The sequence below is a fragment of the Haemaphysalis longicornis genome, unplaced genomic scaffold (genome assembly GCF_048455015.1).
Source record: "Haemaphysalis longicornis isolate Haplotype H1 unplaced genomic scaffold, Haemaphysalis longicornis Haplotype H1 scaffold_1, whole genome shotgun sequence".
Taxonomy (NCBI): Eukaryota; Metazoa; Arthropoda; class Arachnida; order Ixodida; family Ixodidae; genus Haemaphysalis; species Haemaphysalis longicornis.
Genome location: NW_027526203.1, coordinates 403,845,201 through 403,866,806, shown reverse-complemented (window position 1 = coordinate 403,866,806; position 21,606 = coordinate 403,845,201). Strand labels below are relative to the sequence as shown.

The 21,606-nt window shown below is 46.7% G+C and overlaps 1 protein-coding gene across 1 annotated transcript in view; it reads right to left on the bottom strand.

Annotated features, from left to right (window-relative positions):
- The window catches only part of LOC144155447 (tubulin beta-4B chain-like), a 32,885-nt gene extending 12,050 nt beyond the window's left edge, over positions 1–20,835 (bottom strand). The window contains exons 1-4 of the mRNA XM_077686890.1: positions 20,708–20,835; positions 17,021–17,095; positions 5,873–5,962; positions 1,811–1,918 (exon numbers count right to left, since the gene is read on the bottom strand). Coding sequence (XP_077543016.1) covers positions 1,811–1,918; positions 5,873–5,962; positions 17,021–17,095; positions 20,708–20,716 — 282 coding nt within the window. The 5' untranslated portion in view covers positions 20,717–20,835. The remainder of the gene's footprint in view (positions 1–1,810; positions 1,919–5,872; positions 5,963–17,020; positions 17,096–20,707) is intronic.
- Positions 20,836–21,606: the final 771 nt, after the last annotated feature.

Here is a 21,606-nt window from a genome sequence, read left to right as displayed (position 1 = left end):
AAAAGGTGGCTTCGCTGAATGCCATGTACGTTAAACTTTTTCGCTAGCGCAAGTTTTACGTTGGCTTTTTTGCACAACACACCAGGTATGCGGAAAAGCCAGACACACAAAAGGCAGCATATTCATGTTGGTGTTTCGGTGACTTTAAGCTGCAAGAGCAACTTGTTTGATAATACCACACACATAGGCAAAAAATTCAGGCACAAAAGGCGGACATTGATAAGTATGTTGGAGACTTTAGCTGAATGTGCAAATTATTTGACATTACGACACGGATGAACATACTTCATCGTAGGGTCCCCCATCACTTTTGCAAACATGAAATGGGTCCCCAACACAGTCATGGTTGAGAACCACTGCTCTAACCTACTTTACACTTTAGTTTACCTTTAAATAGGAAGGGTTGGGGTCTTAAATGTTGCAAATGTTTTTGGCGACAAGGAAATCGCTTCTTTATAATGTAAACATCGCGGATGGGTCGGTCCATGCAACTATAGTGCACGTAAGCGTCTTTCGTCGTTCTGGGGCTTCGGGTGGCGGCTCACGGGCGAGAGTGGTGCCCAACAGGTCCCAGAGCCATAGCGGCCACACTGTTCCACTGCTTCCACAAGCGAGAAAGGTCACCAGCGGAGCGTGACGCCTCAGTCAGCGTTCTTAGTAACGTTGCTGCAGTCGCGCCTTGTTTGCAGACGGGACTACATTCTTTTCCGCGGAGCCAGACCAAGCAGCCGGCATAGTCCCTGCCTCGTTGTTCTGCGGCTGGTTTCGAGCAACGCGCACCATCCATTGAGCCTCAACGCCGTCTCTCTCTCTCTCTCTCTCTCTCTCTCTCTCTCTCTCTCTCTCTCTCTCTCTCTCTCTCTCTCTCTCTCTCTCTCTCTCTCGTCTCCCTTCCCATTTCACACGCATGGTGCTACGGAAGCAAACTGACTTGGCAAGGTGCAGAATGCACACGGTCAAACCAGGAAGGATAGACACAAAAGGGTGACTAACTCGGGAAACGTAAACTAGAAACAAGCAAAATTTAAAAAGAAAACAGCTTAGATTAGCACAGAAAGGCAGAACGTATACACCTGCGCTAATAAAAACTTCGGTGCCAGTTCGCCAGTTTCTCATCCAACGCTTACTTTACCGCACATGCGGCCATCCTTCCCACACGAAATACCACTGCATATAATAGCTCCTTGTAGTTTTAGGGTGACAAGCCACAACCGTCAACAAAAAAAGAGTGGCAATAATACGAAGCAACAGACATGTCAATCGGTGTATATTTAGCACACTTTTTTTACCCATAAGGGGCGTGTATATTAGTACATAATCAAGACTAGGTTTTTTATTGTTCTATTCTCGGAGTATCGTAGTATAACGGCATCAAGCAAGAGCACTATGTCTTAGACGGTAACAATCACACAGCAAGTTTTTGTTCGCAGTCACTTTTTCCTAGGGTTTACTTTTGGCACCATTACAGAGAGTTTTCACCCGATCGTGAATGCATGGGTGTCACCTCAATTACTCCAAACCGCTGACGTCATAACGCGAGTACAGTCCGCGAACTCGAGCGCACCCGCACGCGCCTCAGATTCTAGCAGCAAGTTTACGTGGAAACCAAGTTGCTCGTGAATAACTTGGTTCGCACGGATTCTCGCGGCTCAATGTACGCACGACCTCAACAGGCAATGCGTGGCGAAGATGAGCCGTGCTCTTTTGACAGGTGTCCTGGCGGCGCGAGTTTCCTCCGCCAGACGACAACAAAGTTTGTCCTGTCCCCCACCGCTTTTCGAAGCAGCGCTATCTTATTCGTAATGCTTACCTTGGCGCCGATCTGGTTGCCGCACTGGCCGGCCTGGATATGGACGATTTCTCGCATTGTGTTCCTGTTGTGGGCCCTTCTTGAACGAACTGCTGAGGCAGAGTCGACCTGTAACAGCCACGGTCACTCAACTGTAGCCGGTACCGCCTCCAAATCGGCCTTTTATGCCCTCCTTTCCCGCGGCCGCGCTCAGTAGCGCCACCGCCGGCTTTCCCAAACATGGACCTCGGCGGCGGCTCTCCTGCGCGGCCCCACAAACCGGTCCCTGGGGCCCACACACAGGCTCCACGTCGCCGGGGCCCGCCGCGCTACACGGACGCCCTTGTTTTTGTTTCGCGAAGTCCCGGCGCGCAACAAACACAACCGGCAAACCAGCAGACCAACAGCTGCGACCTCTGCTTTCGAAACGCAGCTGATAAACACAATGAAGCGAAACAGAGAATAGCGAACACGCGCGTTTCACTGCCCTCCAGATTTGTGAATTATCGTTGCCGCCACATGCCAGGCGAAATTTGAGCACAAGGCACGTTGTAGTGCTTGGATAAGCTACGCACGTGCTTCGGAGATGAACGCTTCCCAAGCGCCTGTAAAAGGGCTGGAGTCACTCGTTAATGTAAAAGCTACGAAGGCGAAATTACGGCGGTTAGTGAACAGGCCAAGCTTTCCTATTAGTTTCCGTTCCCGCTGCGCGGAGCCAGAGCAAAAAGTCAGGCTTTCTCTCGACGAACGTGAAGATGCCGCATCTTATTCCTGCTTCATTTTTCGGATTTTTTTGTCCCTAGTGTTCACGCGAGTATTCATGCATTTCGTCGACCCTGGCCGGGCTAACGTGACCCGGTTATGGGCGAGCCGCGCACGATGCACGTGCCGCCTGTTTCAAAATGAATGGATGTGCACGCTCGTGTCCTACGCAGCTGCTTTATACTTCGTACCTCGCCTGGCCCTTGCGTTGGCGCTATTCTCTTTTTTTTTTTTTCTTGTGAGGAGAACGCGGGGTAGAATTTAACCAGATCACTTCCATAAGGAGATGCTGCGGTGGCATGTATCCGAGGCTAAGGCGCTCGCGGAGCACGAGGTTGCGAGTTCGATTCCGGGGGCCGCAGCTGAGGTGGATCCCTCACGGAGGCGAATTACCAACGTTTACGAGATTTCTACGAGGCTTCGAGGAATAGCAGGGGGAAAGCACGGCAGAAAATGGAACTGCACGTGAAACCACACAGTAACGATGTTATTTTTACGCTAAACAAGGTGCACGTTGGGGCAAGTCGTTGTTCTGAACTTAACAGCTACAGCGCTACATACACGAGGACGAAAACGAAGAAGCAGTTTCAGACGAGGCGCTCACTCCGAACTTAATTTGATCTCTGAAAAACGACAATTTTATGCCCAGCGTTATCGGCGAATGTCACGCTAAACCCCTCCTCTATACTGGCAGAGATGTCTTTCTATGCAAAATGGTTTTCGGGGACTGGGCAACATCGCTTTCTTTTTGTCTCTGCCCGTAGTTAGATTGTATCGTGAATAAACGAATCTTAACTCGACAGATGTTAAGGTTCATTCGCGTAACGATTTAATGCATGTTCCGGCGGAGCGTCGACGCGATATGTTTGACAGTTAATTACGGTGAAAAGTATCTCCAGGCGGATCGTCGCGGTACGACGCGGAACGTGGTACGGCGGACGACAGACTGCTTCACTGCGCTGAAAGTGCGTTACTGCGGAGGGTGTCTGTAACGGCTGACAGCCCTGCGGCAAAATTTAAAAAAAAAAATGCTGGACCACATGACCAGCCCAAGGCAAGAGAAGTGCAGAGTTTCAATTATTATCTTATTTGCTTATACGTCTGATTTTGAGCTTCGCTATTAATAAATTAAAACTCTTTAATTGACCCGTGGGGATTTCTAGTACGTGAGCAGAACTGAAAGCATTGCAAGGCTATTGGCATCGACACGCGTGAGACCCAGCAATAATTTCCCCACCGACGTCGGACAATTTGGACACTTTAGAGTTATCTACAAGTACAGTCTCAAAAACGTCAGTAAGCCGTAGTCAGTATTGTTTACGGAACGGTCTTCGCGTAACAAAAAAAAAAAACCCAGAAGAACCAGCGCATGCTGCTTACACTTGTAATCCCTGGTGCATCACTAATCACTCCTAATCACTGGCTTGTAATTACGCTAGTTATCACTGGCACTGGGACCAGGAAAGGAAGGATACCCGCAAATTACCAAGCAGTCTCCCTAATTCGTCGAACAGGCAATCGATCGAGGGAGACCTCCGTAATCGTCCGCCACACCGTGGAATGAAGGGTGGATAGTACTGGGTTTCTATAGGCGATCAGTGGCTTGTTCAAAATTCTCTAAAATTGAAACATGGAAGGTTTTGCGTTCCCCAACGACTGGTTTTATTACTGAGGACATTGTATTAGCGCTGAGGAAAGAAATACGCGGTACGAACGCTAGACATAGTGTACTCACTATCAAGTAACCAACTAGCCCAACTTTCCGTCCTTAATTCGTTGACTGGTTTTGTGTCACCATGCCAATTTCATAGGCTTTGTCATTTTAAAGCACCCTCATTTCTCGCATGATTGGAAATAAGGCAATTTAAAGACTACTCTATAACCGCCGCGGTGACTCTACACTACTGAGCACGACGTCGTGGGTTCAATTCCCTGTCGCGGCGGCTACTTTTCCGAATGGACTATAAAGAACATAATACAGCGGAAAGTATTCATTATACAACGTTGCCGTGCCGACGCCACGGCCCGGGCACAAAAACAGGCTTCCATTAACCACTTTTAAGGAGTACCAACACGTGTTGCCCATTGATTACTCATTCAAAAACTTACTCTTTTAGGTTCTCGGGGCCCTTTTGTTAAGCTTTTAACAAGCTACTTCCATAACTGGGCAGTCAAATAGTGCGGATAACAAATAGTTATCGCGTGGATTTTGCAAATAAATGCCGCAAATAAGTTCCGGTGGATTTTGATCCACGCGGCACCTGCTCCGGCGCATATCGTAACGGCAGGTGAAAGGCCCACACAGCAACAATACGCCAGCGCAGTTCTAAACGTACACGGCGGCGCGTTTAGCGCCGCGCAGATATTAGCGGAATGCGGCAGCCGGAACGCACAAGCCGTTGCTCCTTCAAGACGAGAGGCGTGGTCACAAGCAAAGATAATGCTCGGCGCACAAGACGTTGCAAAACAGAGTCGCGGCCGCCATAGGCGCTTCGCAGCTGGGCAACCCCCTCTCACCCAGAGGCCTTTCTTCGCTGCGCGGGGCACAGCAGTAAATATCGCCAGTAAATCACGATCATATAACACCCCGGTCATACGACGCTTTCGCGCAGTCCCTTTAAAGTTGTATTATCGGGGTTCCACTAAAGTGCGATCCAATTACTGCATTATATTTGCTTTGATACTGCATTATTGCTGCATTATTTGCTTTGACATGGCTATGGCCTATGGCATTATTTGCTTTCATATTTGAAAATTTCAAGTATTCACACAACCTATGCATAAATCCAGTGATAACTCATCCAGGCATCCGACAAACGCACACAGAATATATATATATATATATATATATATATATATATATATATATATATATATATATATATATATATATATATATATATATATATAAATGAGGGGCTCGTTAGGGAATACAGAAAGAAATGCCGGCAGTCTACAACGCCAAAGAAGGCATAGGGGATTGGTTAGACTATTTTTGCCGTTAGTGACGTTACATTATTTTTTATTAATTACGTGAGAGAGAAAGAAATAAAAACACGCGCCCAGAGTGGGGACCGAACCCACGCCTTTCGATTAGATCTCGAATGCTTTACCAATTCGAATCTAAGGCATTCAAGATCTAATCGAAAGGCGTGGGTTGGGTCCCCACTCTGGGCGCGTGTTTTTCTTTCTTTCTCACGTAATTAATAAAAAATAATGTAACGTCACTAACGGTAAAAACAGTCTAACCAATCCCCTATGCCTTCTTTGGCGTTGTAGACTGCCGGCATTTCTTTCTATATATTTTTTAAAACCACTCACAAGGATGCGGTCAATGGGCGCGGAACGGCTCTTCAGGTAGGCGCTGATGGTGATCCGCATCGGGCCAGTTGCTGGTGGACCCTCAGGAATCTGCACACAAGGTTTGATACAGAAAGCCACACTCTGTCACTCAGTGACAGAGCCTTAAAGATGTTCCAGCCTCAAAGTGCTCCACTTTAATTTCAAACTGCGGGAAACAAAAATTTGCCACCACTAGTATGAAAACACCTTCCAGATAGCTTCTAGACCTCACACATTGACAGCACAATGTCGTGTTTAAAGGGGCCATGAAGACAAAATGCAAGTTTTGTTCATTCGAAATATTTCCTCATCATAACACTGACACCACCTTTAATATAAACATCCCTCAGATGAGCTGTATAATGAGGAAAACAAAATAGTCCGGCGACATGCTAGCTACTTTTCTGCACTGAACATGTCAGCTCATTGCGATTGGCTGATGCTGACAAAATTCAACGCAAGCAGGGTTGAAATGGTTTACTGGTCACTGACCAAAGTCAAAATATACAAATGACGTTTCGGGAGCACTACGGCTCCCTTGTTCACGGAACCCTTGTTCATTACGGCTCCCTTGTTCACAGTACTACGTTCAAGCAAATAAGTTGTAAGTATACGAATACCCAGGCTTTCGCCTTCAAAACAATGCAAGTAGACTTAAGTGCCCCGAGAAATGTTTACCTTAACAAAGTGCTTTAGCGCATGCGCTAGGAGGCGTTAGCCGAGGCGGGCGCGTGCTTATGCGCCCATTCGGTTGCTGCGAAGACCACGAAGCCACAGCCTCAGAAGGCTGAGCTATAGTAGGATTTCACGTTGACACATGTTAAAAACGTTGAAATTCGGGCTCGCGCTTTGAAGCGCCGTACGCTATGGAACGCTTCCGACGCCAACGCCGGCGTTTTCGTTCAATGGGCCATTTAATGCTTTCGCACTACAATAGTCCGCGAGAGTAATTTAAACATCTCGCATTTTCGCTGTGCCACGCCCATTGCACTTCCAGTTGCGCGGTAAATATTGTCAATGAGAAGCATGTAAGTACGTTTCACGGGGCACCTATCCGCATCCTTTGCACGCAGTAATGACTGCGTTTACGTATATATTTTACAGTGAAAATCGTGAAGCAGGTAGATCGAATGGAAAGAAATTGATCGAATTTGCAAAACAAGAATCTTAAAGTTTCTTGCGCGATGGGACCTGGTCGGTGACCGTTGCAACAACATGGCATAGCAGCCGCCAACTTGTTCATCACCACCAATAACTATTTATAATAACTCTATAAATAACCTCCGAAAAAGCACTGCGTACCCCTCTGTATGCTCGCTCCACGCTTGAAATATGGTCAATATTTCGTTTCTCACTGGCACGCCCTCGCTTCAGTTCAGTTTCTCTAAGCTGCTGAGACAAGCCGTTTGACAGGCAAACTAGAGACAGGCCTTTGGAAAACGCGTTCCGGTGTTTTAGTAACTTGACTACATGAGACGACGACGACAGGAGACGCCGACAGCCCGAGCATCTAAGGGGCTTCGCCTTTAAAATGTGGTTAGGGAGGTCCCCGGAATCGAACCCGGGACCTTTACGCCATGAAACCGGCAACCTAACCACTGGGCCACCCCAAAGGCCCCAAGGGTACGGAGTTAGCAGCGGTGGGGAACATTGACATGTGCAGCCAATCGAAAAATAAATGTTGCGTTGGCATGCAGTGCGCAACACCTACAAGAGAAAAAAGCCAGATAGAAGGAATTTTCACAAGTATTAGAGCCAAATAAGTTAGTTTTGAAGCGGGGAAAAAAATAAATAAACCTAACAACGAATTTAGGCGCCCATAGCGTGCAAAAACCATTCCATCTCGCCTTCCCAGGCTGCCTCATTACGAGATGGGAAGGCAAATGCACACATGCACTCTTAGGCAAAAAGGACTAAAAGTTCGTCCTTTCGGGGACTAACGGCCTCTGCCACAATCATTAGTCCCTTTGGGGACTAACTGCGAGGGGACGAACGGTTAGTCCCCCACCCGGATGGTCCGTTCCGATACTCCCCAAGGACGAACTGCGTAGAGTGCAGAAAAAAGAAAAAAACTTCAGCACCGGCAGGGATCGAACCCCTGCCGCCCGGAATTATACACAAGAAGCCCAACGCGCTATCCGCTAGACCACGCCGACTTTTTTTTTTTTTTTTTTTTTTTCTTTATTGCCATACTTTGACACACAAACAAAACACTACACTCTTAAAGACGCTAGCCAGCACTTGACTAACAGAGTAATGGCTAAAATTGTTTCATGTTTGTTAAAGTTTCAAACACGGGCAACCATTCCGGAGGCTCAGGCTGAGCCCTCCACACTTCAATAATCAGACGAACAGACTCCGAAAAGTACTCTTTGGACCGTTTGGCATCGATGTCGCGATGGCGGATGGCCATGCGCGATTTCCAAATGCCGTGCAGGGCCAGAACCATGACGAGGTCATATGGTACCCCATCCTCGCTTTGAATGGGTAGAAACCTGATCCCGTAGGCATCCAGGGGGAAGTCCTTCTTTAATGTGCGCTGAAGCACATCCCAAAAGAAGACCCCATCCCAACACTCCAAGAAAACATGTTCAACCGTCTCGGGTCTTTTGCATGGGTAACAGTCTACCCCCCAAGGAATGTATAGACCTTTCTCTTTTTGCCAGGTTTTTACTGGAAGGACGCCCACGTGAAGTTTAAAAAAGAACGTTTTAACCCATGGCGGCACTGCCATTCTCTTTACTCGTTTAAGTACGTCCTGCCCAGGCCCTGCACGGTACATGGATCTGTACATCGGCTCAGGCAAAACAATATCCGCAAGGTCATGATACAGTCTTTTGCGCGTCACGTTTGATAAGTATTCAAGCGTGAAGCGGGCCCGTAAAAACTTTGTTGCCAGTACCACCTCCCGAAAATATCCTCTGGGTGCACCAAAAGTAAAAAACGCAGAAGAAACAACAAAATCAGGTAGCGCCCTAGCTAGCCTCATCTGACACACAGTGCGCAAGAAAGGATCATTCACGTCACGCAAAAACAAAAACCGATTGACAACTTGTCGCAAAAACAAATGCGATAGAGAAAGACCCCCGACGCGCACCCGCCGAAACAAGTTCGTCCGGCTCGTTTGCTCCCACGTGGACCCCCATATAAACACTGCAAACACACGATGCAGAGCCTGTACGTTCTTACGCGAACAGTGAAGTACCTGAAGAACGTACCAGAGTTTGCTCATAAAAAACACGTTACGACGGGTGGTTAAGGCAGTAGATAATATTCAAGTCTACAGCGTGTAGTTCTGTGCATAACGCAACAGATCCATTGCAACTGGTGCCCGAATTTCTATCTGTGCAAGCGAACGTGACCGCGTTTCGCGCCTTGCACTTAGCGCTTTGCTAGGTTTAGGGACTATTGCTCAGTTCGATTCGAAGTAGAGCCTCACAACCATAGTTTTTCTCGCAAATAACAATCAACTCGTCGTCGCCTAGTTGCGATAGGTAGCTGGGCGATCGGACGACTCATTTGTTTCCGCACAAATTAGTTCGATACATATGTTAAGTGCTTTATGTAACGTATGTGAAAGGTGTCGTCTGTGTGAGTGTCAGAAAAAGGAAACATGCCATATTTTCCTGCATCGGCGAAAGCGAATTCGGTATTGCTTAGCCTGAATTCTTCAAATTCGCGTCGCTAGACGATTGCGACTGGGAAATGCAAGCGGGTTTTACAGCAGTTGCAGCATTGTCATAGCTTTGGTGCCCAAGGCAATTATGTACCGAGTGTAAAAGATATCTTCGAGACGCTTACCTGTAGCGAGCATTTTTGTTTTGCAGTTGTCATCAGCAACATGCGTTTTTTCTCGTCTGTTAAACATATACATATTCATTACGCTCAGGAATCCACTTTTGCTATTGTCACTAATTTTTGCGTTACTGTTAAGGCGCTTGAAAGCTTTCATTGGCCGTTATTACCTTGCATGAATCGTATGCAACACAGCGTATCAACATAACCTTGCTCCGTGCAGTCAACATAGGCTCCGTAACATAGGCTTCGCCGCTCCTTGCCATTACCCGCCGCTCTACTAACCCTAGGCGATTTTCTTATAACTAACATCAATAGTTTCTCCCGTGGCACCATCTAAAGCACCCAGTGACTGCAATGGCTTGTGTTTTAGAAATATAAAACTGTTCGCAGACATATGCGCGAAAGGGCAACGACGACGCCATTAGAGGATTAACGACGCAGCAAAGAGACTAACTGCATGCGTTTCGTCTTGCCGTTACTCCTTATAGGTCGGCGGGGACGAACAGTTAGTCCGCATTTATGCACACGGCACGTATTCTGCCGCAGATACTCCCCTTGAAGATGAACGGTCGCCCGCGAAGACTAACGGCTGTATTTTAGTCCCTCTTTTAGTCCTTTTTGCCTAAGAGTGTGGGTTTGGGATGGTGGAAATACATCAATAATAAAAGAATGAAAAAAGCGATAACCTAGCCCCCCAAAAAGCCACGACAGAAAACAAGAGAGCCGCCGCGAACCAGGGGAAAAAACGCTCCCCGTGGTCGGAGTTTATAACCTGGGTCCCTCGTGTTATGAAACCGGCTTCTATCAATTGCGTCCGTGGCCTGTTCTCTCGCGTGCTGTTTTCCTCGCCAGTTCACGTACGTTCGCGCCTGAAGTGGGGAGCACAGAGGCCGAGTTCGCGCTACAGACGCCGAGTTCGCGTAGCCGGTTGCTGTATGCAGGTTCTAGCGCGTGCTAACGTACGCGGTCCACTTTGGGAGAGATGTGAAAGCTTCCGGAAAAAAACAATCCAGACCTGACAGTCATGCATGCATGGAGAACTTTCAGCGGCAAGTTCGTAAATCCATATGAGGTGCCACAGCCGGGTCTCCGACGAAGGGAGAGAGGGGCCGCCAGCTCTGCTGTTTCTCCAGCCTTGCGCAGTATAGTGCAATTTTAGTTGCCCGATTCTATTTTCTGCTGCTCACGTATAGGTGTGCAGCAAGTTACAGCCGCTTTATTACACAACGAAGTAATTAAAGAAACTGTTACTTCAGAAACATGCAACTCCTTACTTCATGACACCTCGTGTTACATGTACGAGTGTAATCAGGAGGCACAGATACAGGTCCAAATACACCGTTTGGTTTTCTGCCCCTGCCACGTGGTGATGTTTCGGAGTTTCTTTTTTATCTATTAATGCACGTTTCAAACAACAGTCTGCCTTGGCAATGTTTCAATTGGTTGGTAGGCCGGCTTTGTGACGTGCCCTGGACAAATTTGCCATGTTCGTCCTCCTGCTGCAAATTATTTACAGTTTTCCACAGTCAGTTTCAAATAAGCACTGAACCTGTACAGCAAAAACTTCATCAGGCACAGCGACATAGCGAATTAGATTATCAAGACATTAATGTTTGAAACTAAATGTAGCTTTCTCTCTAAGAGCGAAGGAAAAATCAAGATACGGCTGTTCTGCTGGACCACAGAAAAATTCCTTGGTTCAGATACGAATAGGATATGAGGTATAATACTTCTTTGGCCCCAGCCCGTCTTTGCGGAGGGAAGTGAAGTGGTATATATAAGTTGTGGTGGAGCCAGGTAACATTCGTCATAAAATGAGAAAAGATCTATCTGAGGCTTTCTCAGGGCAACAATAACTCGTTGTAAGTAATAACTAAATATTGAATTAAATGCGCTGGAATTGTACGTGGGATATGAAGCGCGCCGCAGTGGAGCACTATGACCTCGAACCCATGACCTCGGGCTCAGTAGCGCAACCCCTCAGCCGCAGAACTTCCATGGCGGTATTACAGTGCCTAGAATATGCAGTATATTTCTAGGCACCGTAGCGGTATTGTCAATGTTTTCAAGGCGGTATTGTCAAATTGTCAAGGCAGGAATCGTGAATGACCCGCCGCGGTGGCTCAGTTGCTAAGGCGTTGCGCTGCTGAGCACGTGGTCACGGGTTCGATTCCCGGCCGCGGTGGCCGCTTTTCTGATGGAGGCGAAGAGCAAAAACGCCCGTGTGTCCGAGATTTCGGCGTACGTTAAAAGATCCCCAGGTGGTCAAAATTAATCCGGAGTCCTCCACTACGGCGCACCTCATCGCCTGCGTTGCGTCGGCGCGTTAAACAATGCAAGCAATCAAATCAGGAATCGTGAATGTGATATCTTAGTAGTATTCCTGCACGATGGCAGTGTTGGTTCAGAAGGCGCTTTGGGGGTGTGGTTATTTCCCCGCACCTCCTTGGGTATACTTCACTGCTTGTTGTAGTATACATTTTACGACGCGGAGCAAAGTAACTGACTTTTTTAAGGGGGACTCACCTGACGACATTCCTACGGTACTTACTAATTCATGACCCACAGGCATAAAATAAATAGTGTGCCGATACGAAAGGTTTTACAAATGCATAGAAATGTTCCTAACGGCCTAGTCTGCTTCTTTTAGAAATACATCACTCCTTCACTGAGATCCAAAATAACCAAGCTAAAGCATTTTGGTTTATCCAGTTATTACTAGAAGGCGCTAGCTGTGTAGAAAGCAAGAGTATTTTTTTTATTTTAGTACAGAAGTGACATATCCCTAAAATAAGCAAACTATATATGCCGTTGTGAACATCGGTACGTAGTTGTGAAGCTTTTCGTATTGTTGCACAATGGTTTTTGGGTCATGAAGTAGTCAATCCTATAGGACTGTTAACAGGTGAGTCCCCCTTAAGCGCTGCTTATGGCTTATTCAAGGACAGAAAGCGAATTCTTGATTGTGACATAGCATGAACTATCGACATTTCTCGCTTAAAATATTCAATGCTCATGGTGTGGGTGCGTGGCACTTAATTTCTGTACATTTGATTATTATGCTTTAAGTGCAAGAGAAACATACGAAGTCACTGTACTGCTCAAGGCAGTGACAAAAAGAAAAGAAAACAAGTGTTATTTTGTGGTCCCAAATAACGTTCGCATTTCTCGCGCACACAATTCCAAGGGTGAAGTCATTAACAATCAAACTGAAAACAAAGAATTTCATTCTCGAAAACAGCCTGAGCCTTTCGGTCCAGTTTTATTGGTGGATGTTAACTAGACGCCTCACAGAAGCTTCGAAGTAATAAGTTTACGGTGAACAAAAGGACTCGGGATAAGTATTTTCGTCCCGTGAAGCCCTACTTTCTCGTTTCGTCGAGCATTTGCAAAATGCTCACCGTCTGAAAGGGATTAAAGACATCCTGCAACACTTTTTGCAACTTTTTTCGAAATCTTAAATACTTGCAGAACATAGTCAACCAACCCATCCAGTACTTAGATTAGGCGGTCGCAAAGTAACTCAGCCAAAAATTACGGCTCTATGCAAATCGTATACGTTTGAGTCTCATTCTCCTCTTACATTTCGAGACTACCCATACGCCTGTGTTGGCTGCGCCTGCTCATTTCGCACGATTCCTTGGTGCAGATGTTTGCCCACCAGCCACGAGAAAGAGGAGGAAGGGAACTGACCTTGATGCTGCCGACTACTATGTAAAATTGGGGTTGAACAAAAAATGGGGATGGGAAGTGTAGTTGCGTGCTGCACACGTACGCACTAGCACAGACAATAATGACACCTAAATTTACCCTTGCGAGAAGAATCATAGGCGCATGTGACGCGCCAGTGCTAGTCTAGTGTGCTCACGAGAAGGTTAGCGCTTTCAAGCTCACCGCGATTGGCGTATTGGCGCGCTTTACTAAGGGGTCGCAGGTTCAATTTACCGCCGGGTGCAGCGGGCGGCTGTTTTTCTAACGGAGGTGAAACAAAAACTCCCGCTGCGTCGGACCTCACAGTTCATTGTAGCATCGCTTGAGTTGATTGATTATTATTATTATTATTATTATTATTATTATTATTATTATTATTATTATTATTATTATTATTATTATTATTATATTATTATTGTTGTTGTTGCTGTTGTTGTTGTTGTTGTTGTTGTTGTTGCGGCTGCTGTTATTGTTTGCTTGTTTATTTTTATTGGCCCGCGAGGACTTACTCACCCAAAAGAGCGAGAAAGTAGCGTAGAACGAGAGCGGAGGCAGTGGCGGGACGCAGCGCTCGCGTGCCTTGAGCCGCACGCGTGCGAGTGGGCGACCGCGAGGCCGGCCGCCACACGCCGCCTCCGCGAGCCAAGGGACGCACGCCCACGGCAGGCCCGCCGCCGACAACGCACCCACCGGCTGACGTCTTCGTGCCGACAGCTGTGCACATAAGGCTGCTCCCATGTTCGGCCAGGGCCCACATCGCCGAATATTCGCCCAGTATTGGAGAATAGTGAGGGAGATGAACTCCGAGAAACACTCGCCAGTTGTAAAAAAACTTTTGATATGGATTCACCCCAAAGACATTTTCGAGCAACATTTGCATGAAAATCTCACCATTATTTTCCTGCTACTATCCCATTTCCCCCGTTTTTTTTTTTTAACGCGAGGCACCCGGAGAAAAACAAAACTGCTTTTACGTAATGTTATGCCATGCATCTTATCACCGCTAAAGTTTCTCATAGGCCTCCTTCATACCAATTCTCGCACTTATTTTTTCGCGATGGGAAGACAGATTCAAAATTTTGCCCATTTCTTCGAAAAAAAATATTGCCCGTTGCCTTCAAACCACACAAAAAAAGGAATATGTGTTGCATCATCTACATTACTTAGCATCTGGGGCGGAAGTTCGCAGTTCCAGATGTGAAGCGCTATTTTTACCTCCTAAACTATCGCGAAACGACTGCGGGTAGCGTCCGCTGAACGGGATTCCACGCTCCCGAATCGAAGCATACGCCCGCCGGCCCGACCAGCCGCTAGTAAAAATCGCACGTGCTGGCTCGATCTGCACGCGCTGTCCCCTGCCGAGCCCCCTCCTTCACCTAACACCTACCGCGGCGCCCATCTACCCTACTGTAGCCGCCGGCTACGCGCTACACGTGCCGGGTTAACCGAGGCGTGCAACCGCCGGCTACACGCCTTGGTCCCACACGCAAATCCCACACGCAAATTCATTTCAACCCACGTATGCAACGACGAAAGCCTCGCGTTAAGTCGATTGTGGGGTCTGCCAATATTTACTTAGATCGCTAAACCCATGTCGCAGAGACTTTTGTACCCTACAGTATACGTAATTTAAGTGCGCCGAATCAGTAGGCCAGTTCATTCACACTTATTCACCTGATCGTCTGTCATCCCATGGCGTTCTGATGCGCTAATATACTAATATAATAATAAACTGCGGCCGTTTACATTCAGGATAACTATAAACTGAAGGACCGCTGGTGGGTTTTAAGCTGTCAGATTTTACTTCTGCCAACGCGGTGGGTGTAGTAATTATGGACGCGTTGCTGAGATAATTATAAAGGATTTGTGCGTCCCGACTCCCAACCTGCACGCGCCAACTTCCTCTTCCGACGAATATCCCTACCAGCACTGGCTATTCGACAAGTGAAACAACTTCCAGAACTACGCATTGTCTCGTCACCTGGACACGAATCTCTCAAAAGAAACGAGCTGGCACACGCAGCTGCCCATACACACCGGGTCGTTCACGAGAGGGAGTAGATTTAAAAGACACCCTCAAGCCCACGCCTCTCCAAATACACCCGCGCACCACCGGCACGGGCCCCAACTACATCCAGAGCACCCCACGCTACCTGGTAATCTCCCAACGACCGCGAACGAACTCTTACCCCCACAACACCCTACTCCATACCCTGTGCCCCACCCTCTACTCCGCCGCGTCTTGCAAATGATGCCCCCACGCTGATTATTTATTTATTTATTTATTTATTTATTTATTTATTTATTTATTTATTTATTTATTTATTTATTTATTTATTTATTTATTTATTTATTTATTTTCATAGTAGTGTCAATCCTGTTGAGGGATTATTGCAGAAGTAGAGTCACATACCAAAAACAAACAATGTACAGACTGCAAAAACATGTTGCGAACGGTTGGAATTAAAGCATAAAAGCACGGACATGGAGTTGCAAAATTGGACGCAGAAAACGGCAAACAAATCGTAAAGATTACGGAAATGTCAACACAGATTGACTTGCACAGAATTAAAACATGCGACTAGTCAAATGCAAGAAATCATGGCTGCATAAACGTCAACACAGATTCACTTGCTAGCAGTGCAAAATTTTCAACTGTCAGCTGTGTCGACACAGTGGGGTGCAGCGCATTCCAGCAGCGTATGGCTCGTGGAACAAAATGTTGCGAAAACATTGTTCGTAGAAGGGTATTCTTCAAGTGTGTGACAATGCTTGTTTCGTATTTGGCGCTTGCAGTTAGCCTCAACATAATTGGCTGGATTTATTTTCAGTTAGTGATGTAGGAGCAGATACAAAAGTTTCAAGCAATGAAGTTGCGCGCGGCCCGCCTGAGTGGAAAGATCCGCTTGTTGCAAAAGAGCAGTCGGTGAGTCGGTACGCCTATAACGATTATAAATGCAGCGAACTGCCTTTCGTATACCTTTCGCGCGAAAGATGGGCGGGAAAGAGAAAAGAGGCATTCACGTCGCAGGGGCGGCAGAAGACTAGCGACTTTCGACGACATTTGCAGCGAAGTGAGCAGAAACGCAGCAAAATTTTTGTTCCGTTATGAGATGAACGGTGGTTTTAATTTTACTTGTAATAAAAAGGGAAGACGACGGGGAAGTGGTCGTGAACTCGCGGTACGAGATCAGCATGGTTAGTACTTTTCCTACAATGAATAAAGGAGCATGTTTGTTTCGTCTAGTGTTTGGGGGTCTTGACTCGCGGTAGCTTCGCGAAACCTTTGGTGCCGAAACCCGGAAAATCGCCTTTCGGAGCATCATGGGCACCATTCGCCTATGGTGTGAACAAATGCAGCACAAATCGTGAGTGAGCAATAAAGAATTACAGTCGATCCCTGATATATCGAACTCTAAGGGGATCGCAAAATAGTTTGATATATCGATAATTCGACATATAAAATATTCTCTTCTGCATATATGATTTCAAAGGGGATGTCTGGACTGTTCGATAAATGCAATAATTCGATATATCTGGGTTCGATATATGCGGGATCGACTGTATATATAATAGCATCGAAATGAAGGCTTCTACGAAGGCTATAAATTGACTCACCAACGTGGGCGGTGGGCCCAGTTTTTCGGCTAGCCGAAGTGCGCGACGATGGCGCCAGCTGACGGCGGCGCTGGGCTGAAAGAAAGACAACTGTTTAATGGCGCGGAAAGTGTCCCGCCGGACTCACCGGCAATACCAAATTGAGAATGGCGAAATGAAATCAGCAGAACACATTAAAACATTTTCTGACCATGCAAGAGGGGCAGGGGCGGCAGAAGACATGTTTCAAAAAACAAAGCTCCAGCCCAGGGGCGGATCCAGGGTGGCATCAGGGGGGGAAGGGGGGTGGGGGGGGCTGGGAGGGGGGGGGGGGGATCACTACAGTTGCGTAGCAGAGAACGGGAAGGCGCGGAGAGCGAGACGAAAGTTGCCCCCTGAACAAATCCACTCAAATACTCGATTTCTTTCGTGCTAGTACGAGAAAACAAAGGCGGAGGAGAAAACAAACCTGGCGGCACTACATAATGGTTTTGATAATACGCTGAGCTATTTTTGTGGTGAATAAAGTATGGGAAAAAAGGGCGCTGTGTTCACGTGCGACTGGTCAGTTACAGTAGCAAAGGCCTAATATGTTTGCAAGACAAACCCCCTCACGTCCGCCGTGATTTCTGGCTTCTAGTCAGAGCTGAAAGTACAATATCCGGAAACACATTGAATAAGGATGGATTTACTGTATATCTGCTCTTTATCGGAGGGAAATGTCACGCAGAAAGCAAAAAAGAGTCAGTATACATTGTCCTGATAATTTATTTAATGCAGAAGATGGTATACGGCGACTGAACCATAAAGCCAAAGAAGTGCAAACAAATTCCAGCAAGGTATATGACATATTTTCAGATACGGAATCGCTCAAGCACCAGACAGCATAAAACGGAGGTGTATACTGTGCCTAATAAACGTTTCAAATAAATTTCTCAGCTTAAACACACAAATGATTGATGTGAATGATAAAAGAGGCATGAACTAGGAAGTCAATCTACAGCCATTCGTTTTTCAATTATTTATTTATTTATTTATTTATTTATTTATTTATTTATTCATTCATTTTTTTATTTATTTATTTATTTATTTAAAGGCCCTCTAGACGAGGGTATTGCATAGGAAGGGGGGGGGGGGGGGCAAGACAACAAACAAAAATGCGGAAAAAAATACAAGACGCATTATAACAGTAATTAGCTGTAACGAAGGGAACAAACCATAAATACAACGTACAGCCATGCCGCGTTGTACAATAGTTAAACATAGCGCGCAAGAGCTCTAAGAATTTGCTTGACAATTTTTGTACCATAATATTCGCTGAAAAAGAAAATAATATAACGTAAAAACAAAGAAAAGAAAACGTTACAAGTGGCAGCGTATCCAGAAATAGCCTGCAGCAAGAGCAAGAACAACGTATGCAAGCTACTACTACAATTAATGCAATAGCTAAAAACTACAGGAAAAATTGCAGGAAAATACGTCTGGGGCCGTGGTGGGTGCTCCAAATAAAAATTATTTTCTCGCTTAAAACAAAAGGTACTCAGATTAAAATTTCTGAAATAAATCCCCTTTGTACTCTATTTCGAATGAGCCTAAGCCTGTATTTTTACATGGACCGCCACACAGCGCGATGAGCGTCAGAACGTGGACAATTTCGCAAATTTTTCAAAGTTCACGTCTTTATCGCGCTGAAACTACCCACTTCCCGGCTTCCATATTTTTCTTCCGCACTTACCGTCAACAATAGAAACAAATTATGCAGCTACATTGTCTCTACAAAAGTTTCAATAGCTGTAAAAAATGTGTAAAGATTGCTCAAAAACGCCACTTTGCTTCCCCGCTAAGCCCATTTAGAAACACACTGCTAACCGTTAATGCATTGTAGCAAGGAAGCGCGCTTCTTTTTCTGTCACCTGGAATTATTTCACTGTGCTCCGTATTTTATTTTTGCAATTTTTTTTTCGCAACGTAGGTTTCTGTCACCGCCGCGGTTTTAAAATGGCTGTAAAAGACAGAAAATTTTTTTTCCGCCAAAAATAGGCTAGGAGAATTAATAGTGTGAGGAAGTGATCAACCATGAATTTTTATTGTGTAATCGGAGATGGTCGAGCGAACTCTCTGGGTCGTTTGGCGTGGAATGAAACGGGCGAAGCCCCTTACGGGCTCGGCCTGTTGGCGTCTCCTGTCGCCTTCGTAATCGTCGTCTTAAGTGGTCACGGTAATAAAACACCGGGACACTCGTTTACGCCTCGCACTAGACCATAACGCGTACTAAAAAATGGCTGGCGATTACGATACTCCCTAATTTGGGCGCAGCAGCAGTGCGCTGAGGCAGCTAGCACTCATTATAGTGGGTTCTCTCGACGGCAGCCATGATGAGACTACGTCGGCGGCGCGAAGTGCGCCTCAGGAAGGGACCACGAACTGCGTCTTCAGCGAATGCTTAAAGGAGCACTGACACCAATTTTCGGCGTTAATATTATTGCACAGTTCGCTTCCTTCACTTAACAGAATACCCTAGCTGAAATATGAGCGGCCTGGGACGCGAAGAACATAGTTCAATTGGATCTCATTTATCGCGCCGACGGAGCAGCGCGCGGAGCGGCACTCATCAAATGGACATCAGCGTGACATCACTCCAGGAGAGGAAAAAGAAGTGACGCGACAGCGCTCGTCAAAAACTCGTGACGCCACTTCACGCGCGCGGCCCCACGAGCGGCGAGCGGGCGCAACACCCTCTCAAGCGGGCGCCGGTGACGTCCGCACAAAGCGGTGAGGTCAGGCAGGGAGTCTGTCATATGCGCCGTTCGGGATGAAAGCGCGGGAATTTGAAACAAGCGATTTTCAGGCCGTTCAATGTAATGAACTATCGCGCGCTGAAGTATTTGAAGTGCTGTTTCAGGTTGGCCAGACCATTAAGCATCGATAAAAGCAATAAAAGTGTAACATAAAATTTTCGTGTCAGTGCTCCTTTAAGCGAACGCCAAGCCTCGCGCCGTTGAGTGCCTCGTGCGGGCACAGCATACTGCCCCCTCCCCTCCCCCACCGCATACTTTCGGAGAGCGCCGGCTCGCGCCGCCACGGCGAACCGTCCTCCCCTCCCAATTTCGCGACACTCTCCTCCTTTGCTTTCTTTCATCGTTCGCTTTTTCTTTCACTCGTTGGTCTTGCCATCGTTTGCTCGGTTACGCCGAAAACGCGGCTCAGTCCATAGGCGGCCGCCAAAAGGCTGTGCCCTAAAACACCGGGACACTCGTTTACGCCTCGCGTTAGAACGCTTCGCAACGAGTACTAAAAAAACACCGGGACACTCGTTTACGCCTCGCGCTAGAACGATTCCTGCTTCAAAGACACGAAACCTTTACAGGAAAACTGTATGCCTCTACCCCCAAACGGTTTCATCTCCATTGGCGAAAATGCAAAAGCGCCAAGAAAAACTTATACACTACATGCTTCACCCCTGCAAGGTTTCACGTCAGTGGAGATGGCCCGGGATTTTTTTCTTGTCCATCGTTACTTCCATCGTTACTCAGGATACTTTATGTCCACTATAAAATTGAAGCTATCCGTACATCTCATTATAAGAAAACGCGCTATTCCTGCAATTAAATTTATACGCGACTCTCTAGAACAGCGCGTATACGCGGAGATTCATGAGGCGTTCCATGTGCTACCTTCCAGTCACGTTTAAGCGTCAAGCCTACTCACCTCAGCCATCCATGTTCTCCGTGTGGTTGTTCAGCAGGCCTTGAGAACAAGTCGCTGGCCGGTACCGTCCGTCTCTTGTCACCGTAGGGGCGTCAAGAGAGCTAGGTCGCAGTAAAAAATTGTTGGCCGGCCATTGCCCGTCTGCTATCACCGTAGGGGCGTGCAGAGAGGTCACCAGCCAGCACGTTCTGACAATATCGTCCTGAACAGGCGCGTGGCTCTAACAGAACGCTGGGCGCGTGAAATCGTCAACGTCGTCTCGACGCAGTCAATGAGCGTCCACCACGACTTAAAAATCTGGCCAATCCTCGTTTGCCAAGTAGGGAAGAACCACGAAAATAAATTTAGACCGTGTTTCCACAGAAAGCGGTGGTAATATAATGTTTTGCGTAAATTTGAACGTTTTGAAGCCTAATTCGATTTCTATAACCCCTTTGTTTTGCTTTTAGTTTGTCTTGGAAGCACAGGGGCGCCAAATAGAAAACCATAGTTGCACTCAAGCGGAGCGCTGGCGGCTGTAGCACCCCCCCCCCCTTTTTTTTTTTTTTTCTCCTGTGGCAAGAATTCTGTGCTCCCTGCCGTATTTGCGTTGAAATTGGTTTGGTGCTCGAGGGGAGAGAGACGGCGAGACAAAAAGGTAGGGCACAATTCAGCGACGCGCAAACCCATTGTCTGCTTTTGTTAATTTTAAAAAAATACTTTTGTGTAATACAAGTGGCTCAAGTTACAAGTTACCAGACATTGGAAGAACGTAAAAAATAAAATAGAGGGACGATAACACCGGTGGTGCGAATTTCAGCATCAATTGGAATTACTCTTTACCGAAGGTGTTGGCGGACTGCAATGGTATTATTGACTTGACTGTCTTAACGAGTCTTGGCCAATCCCTCTCTCTGCAC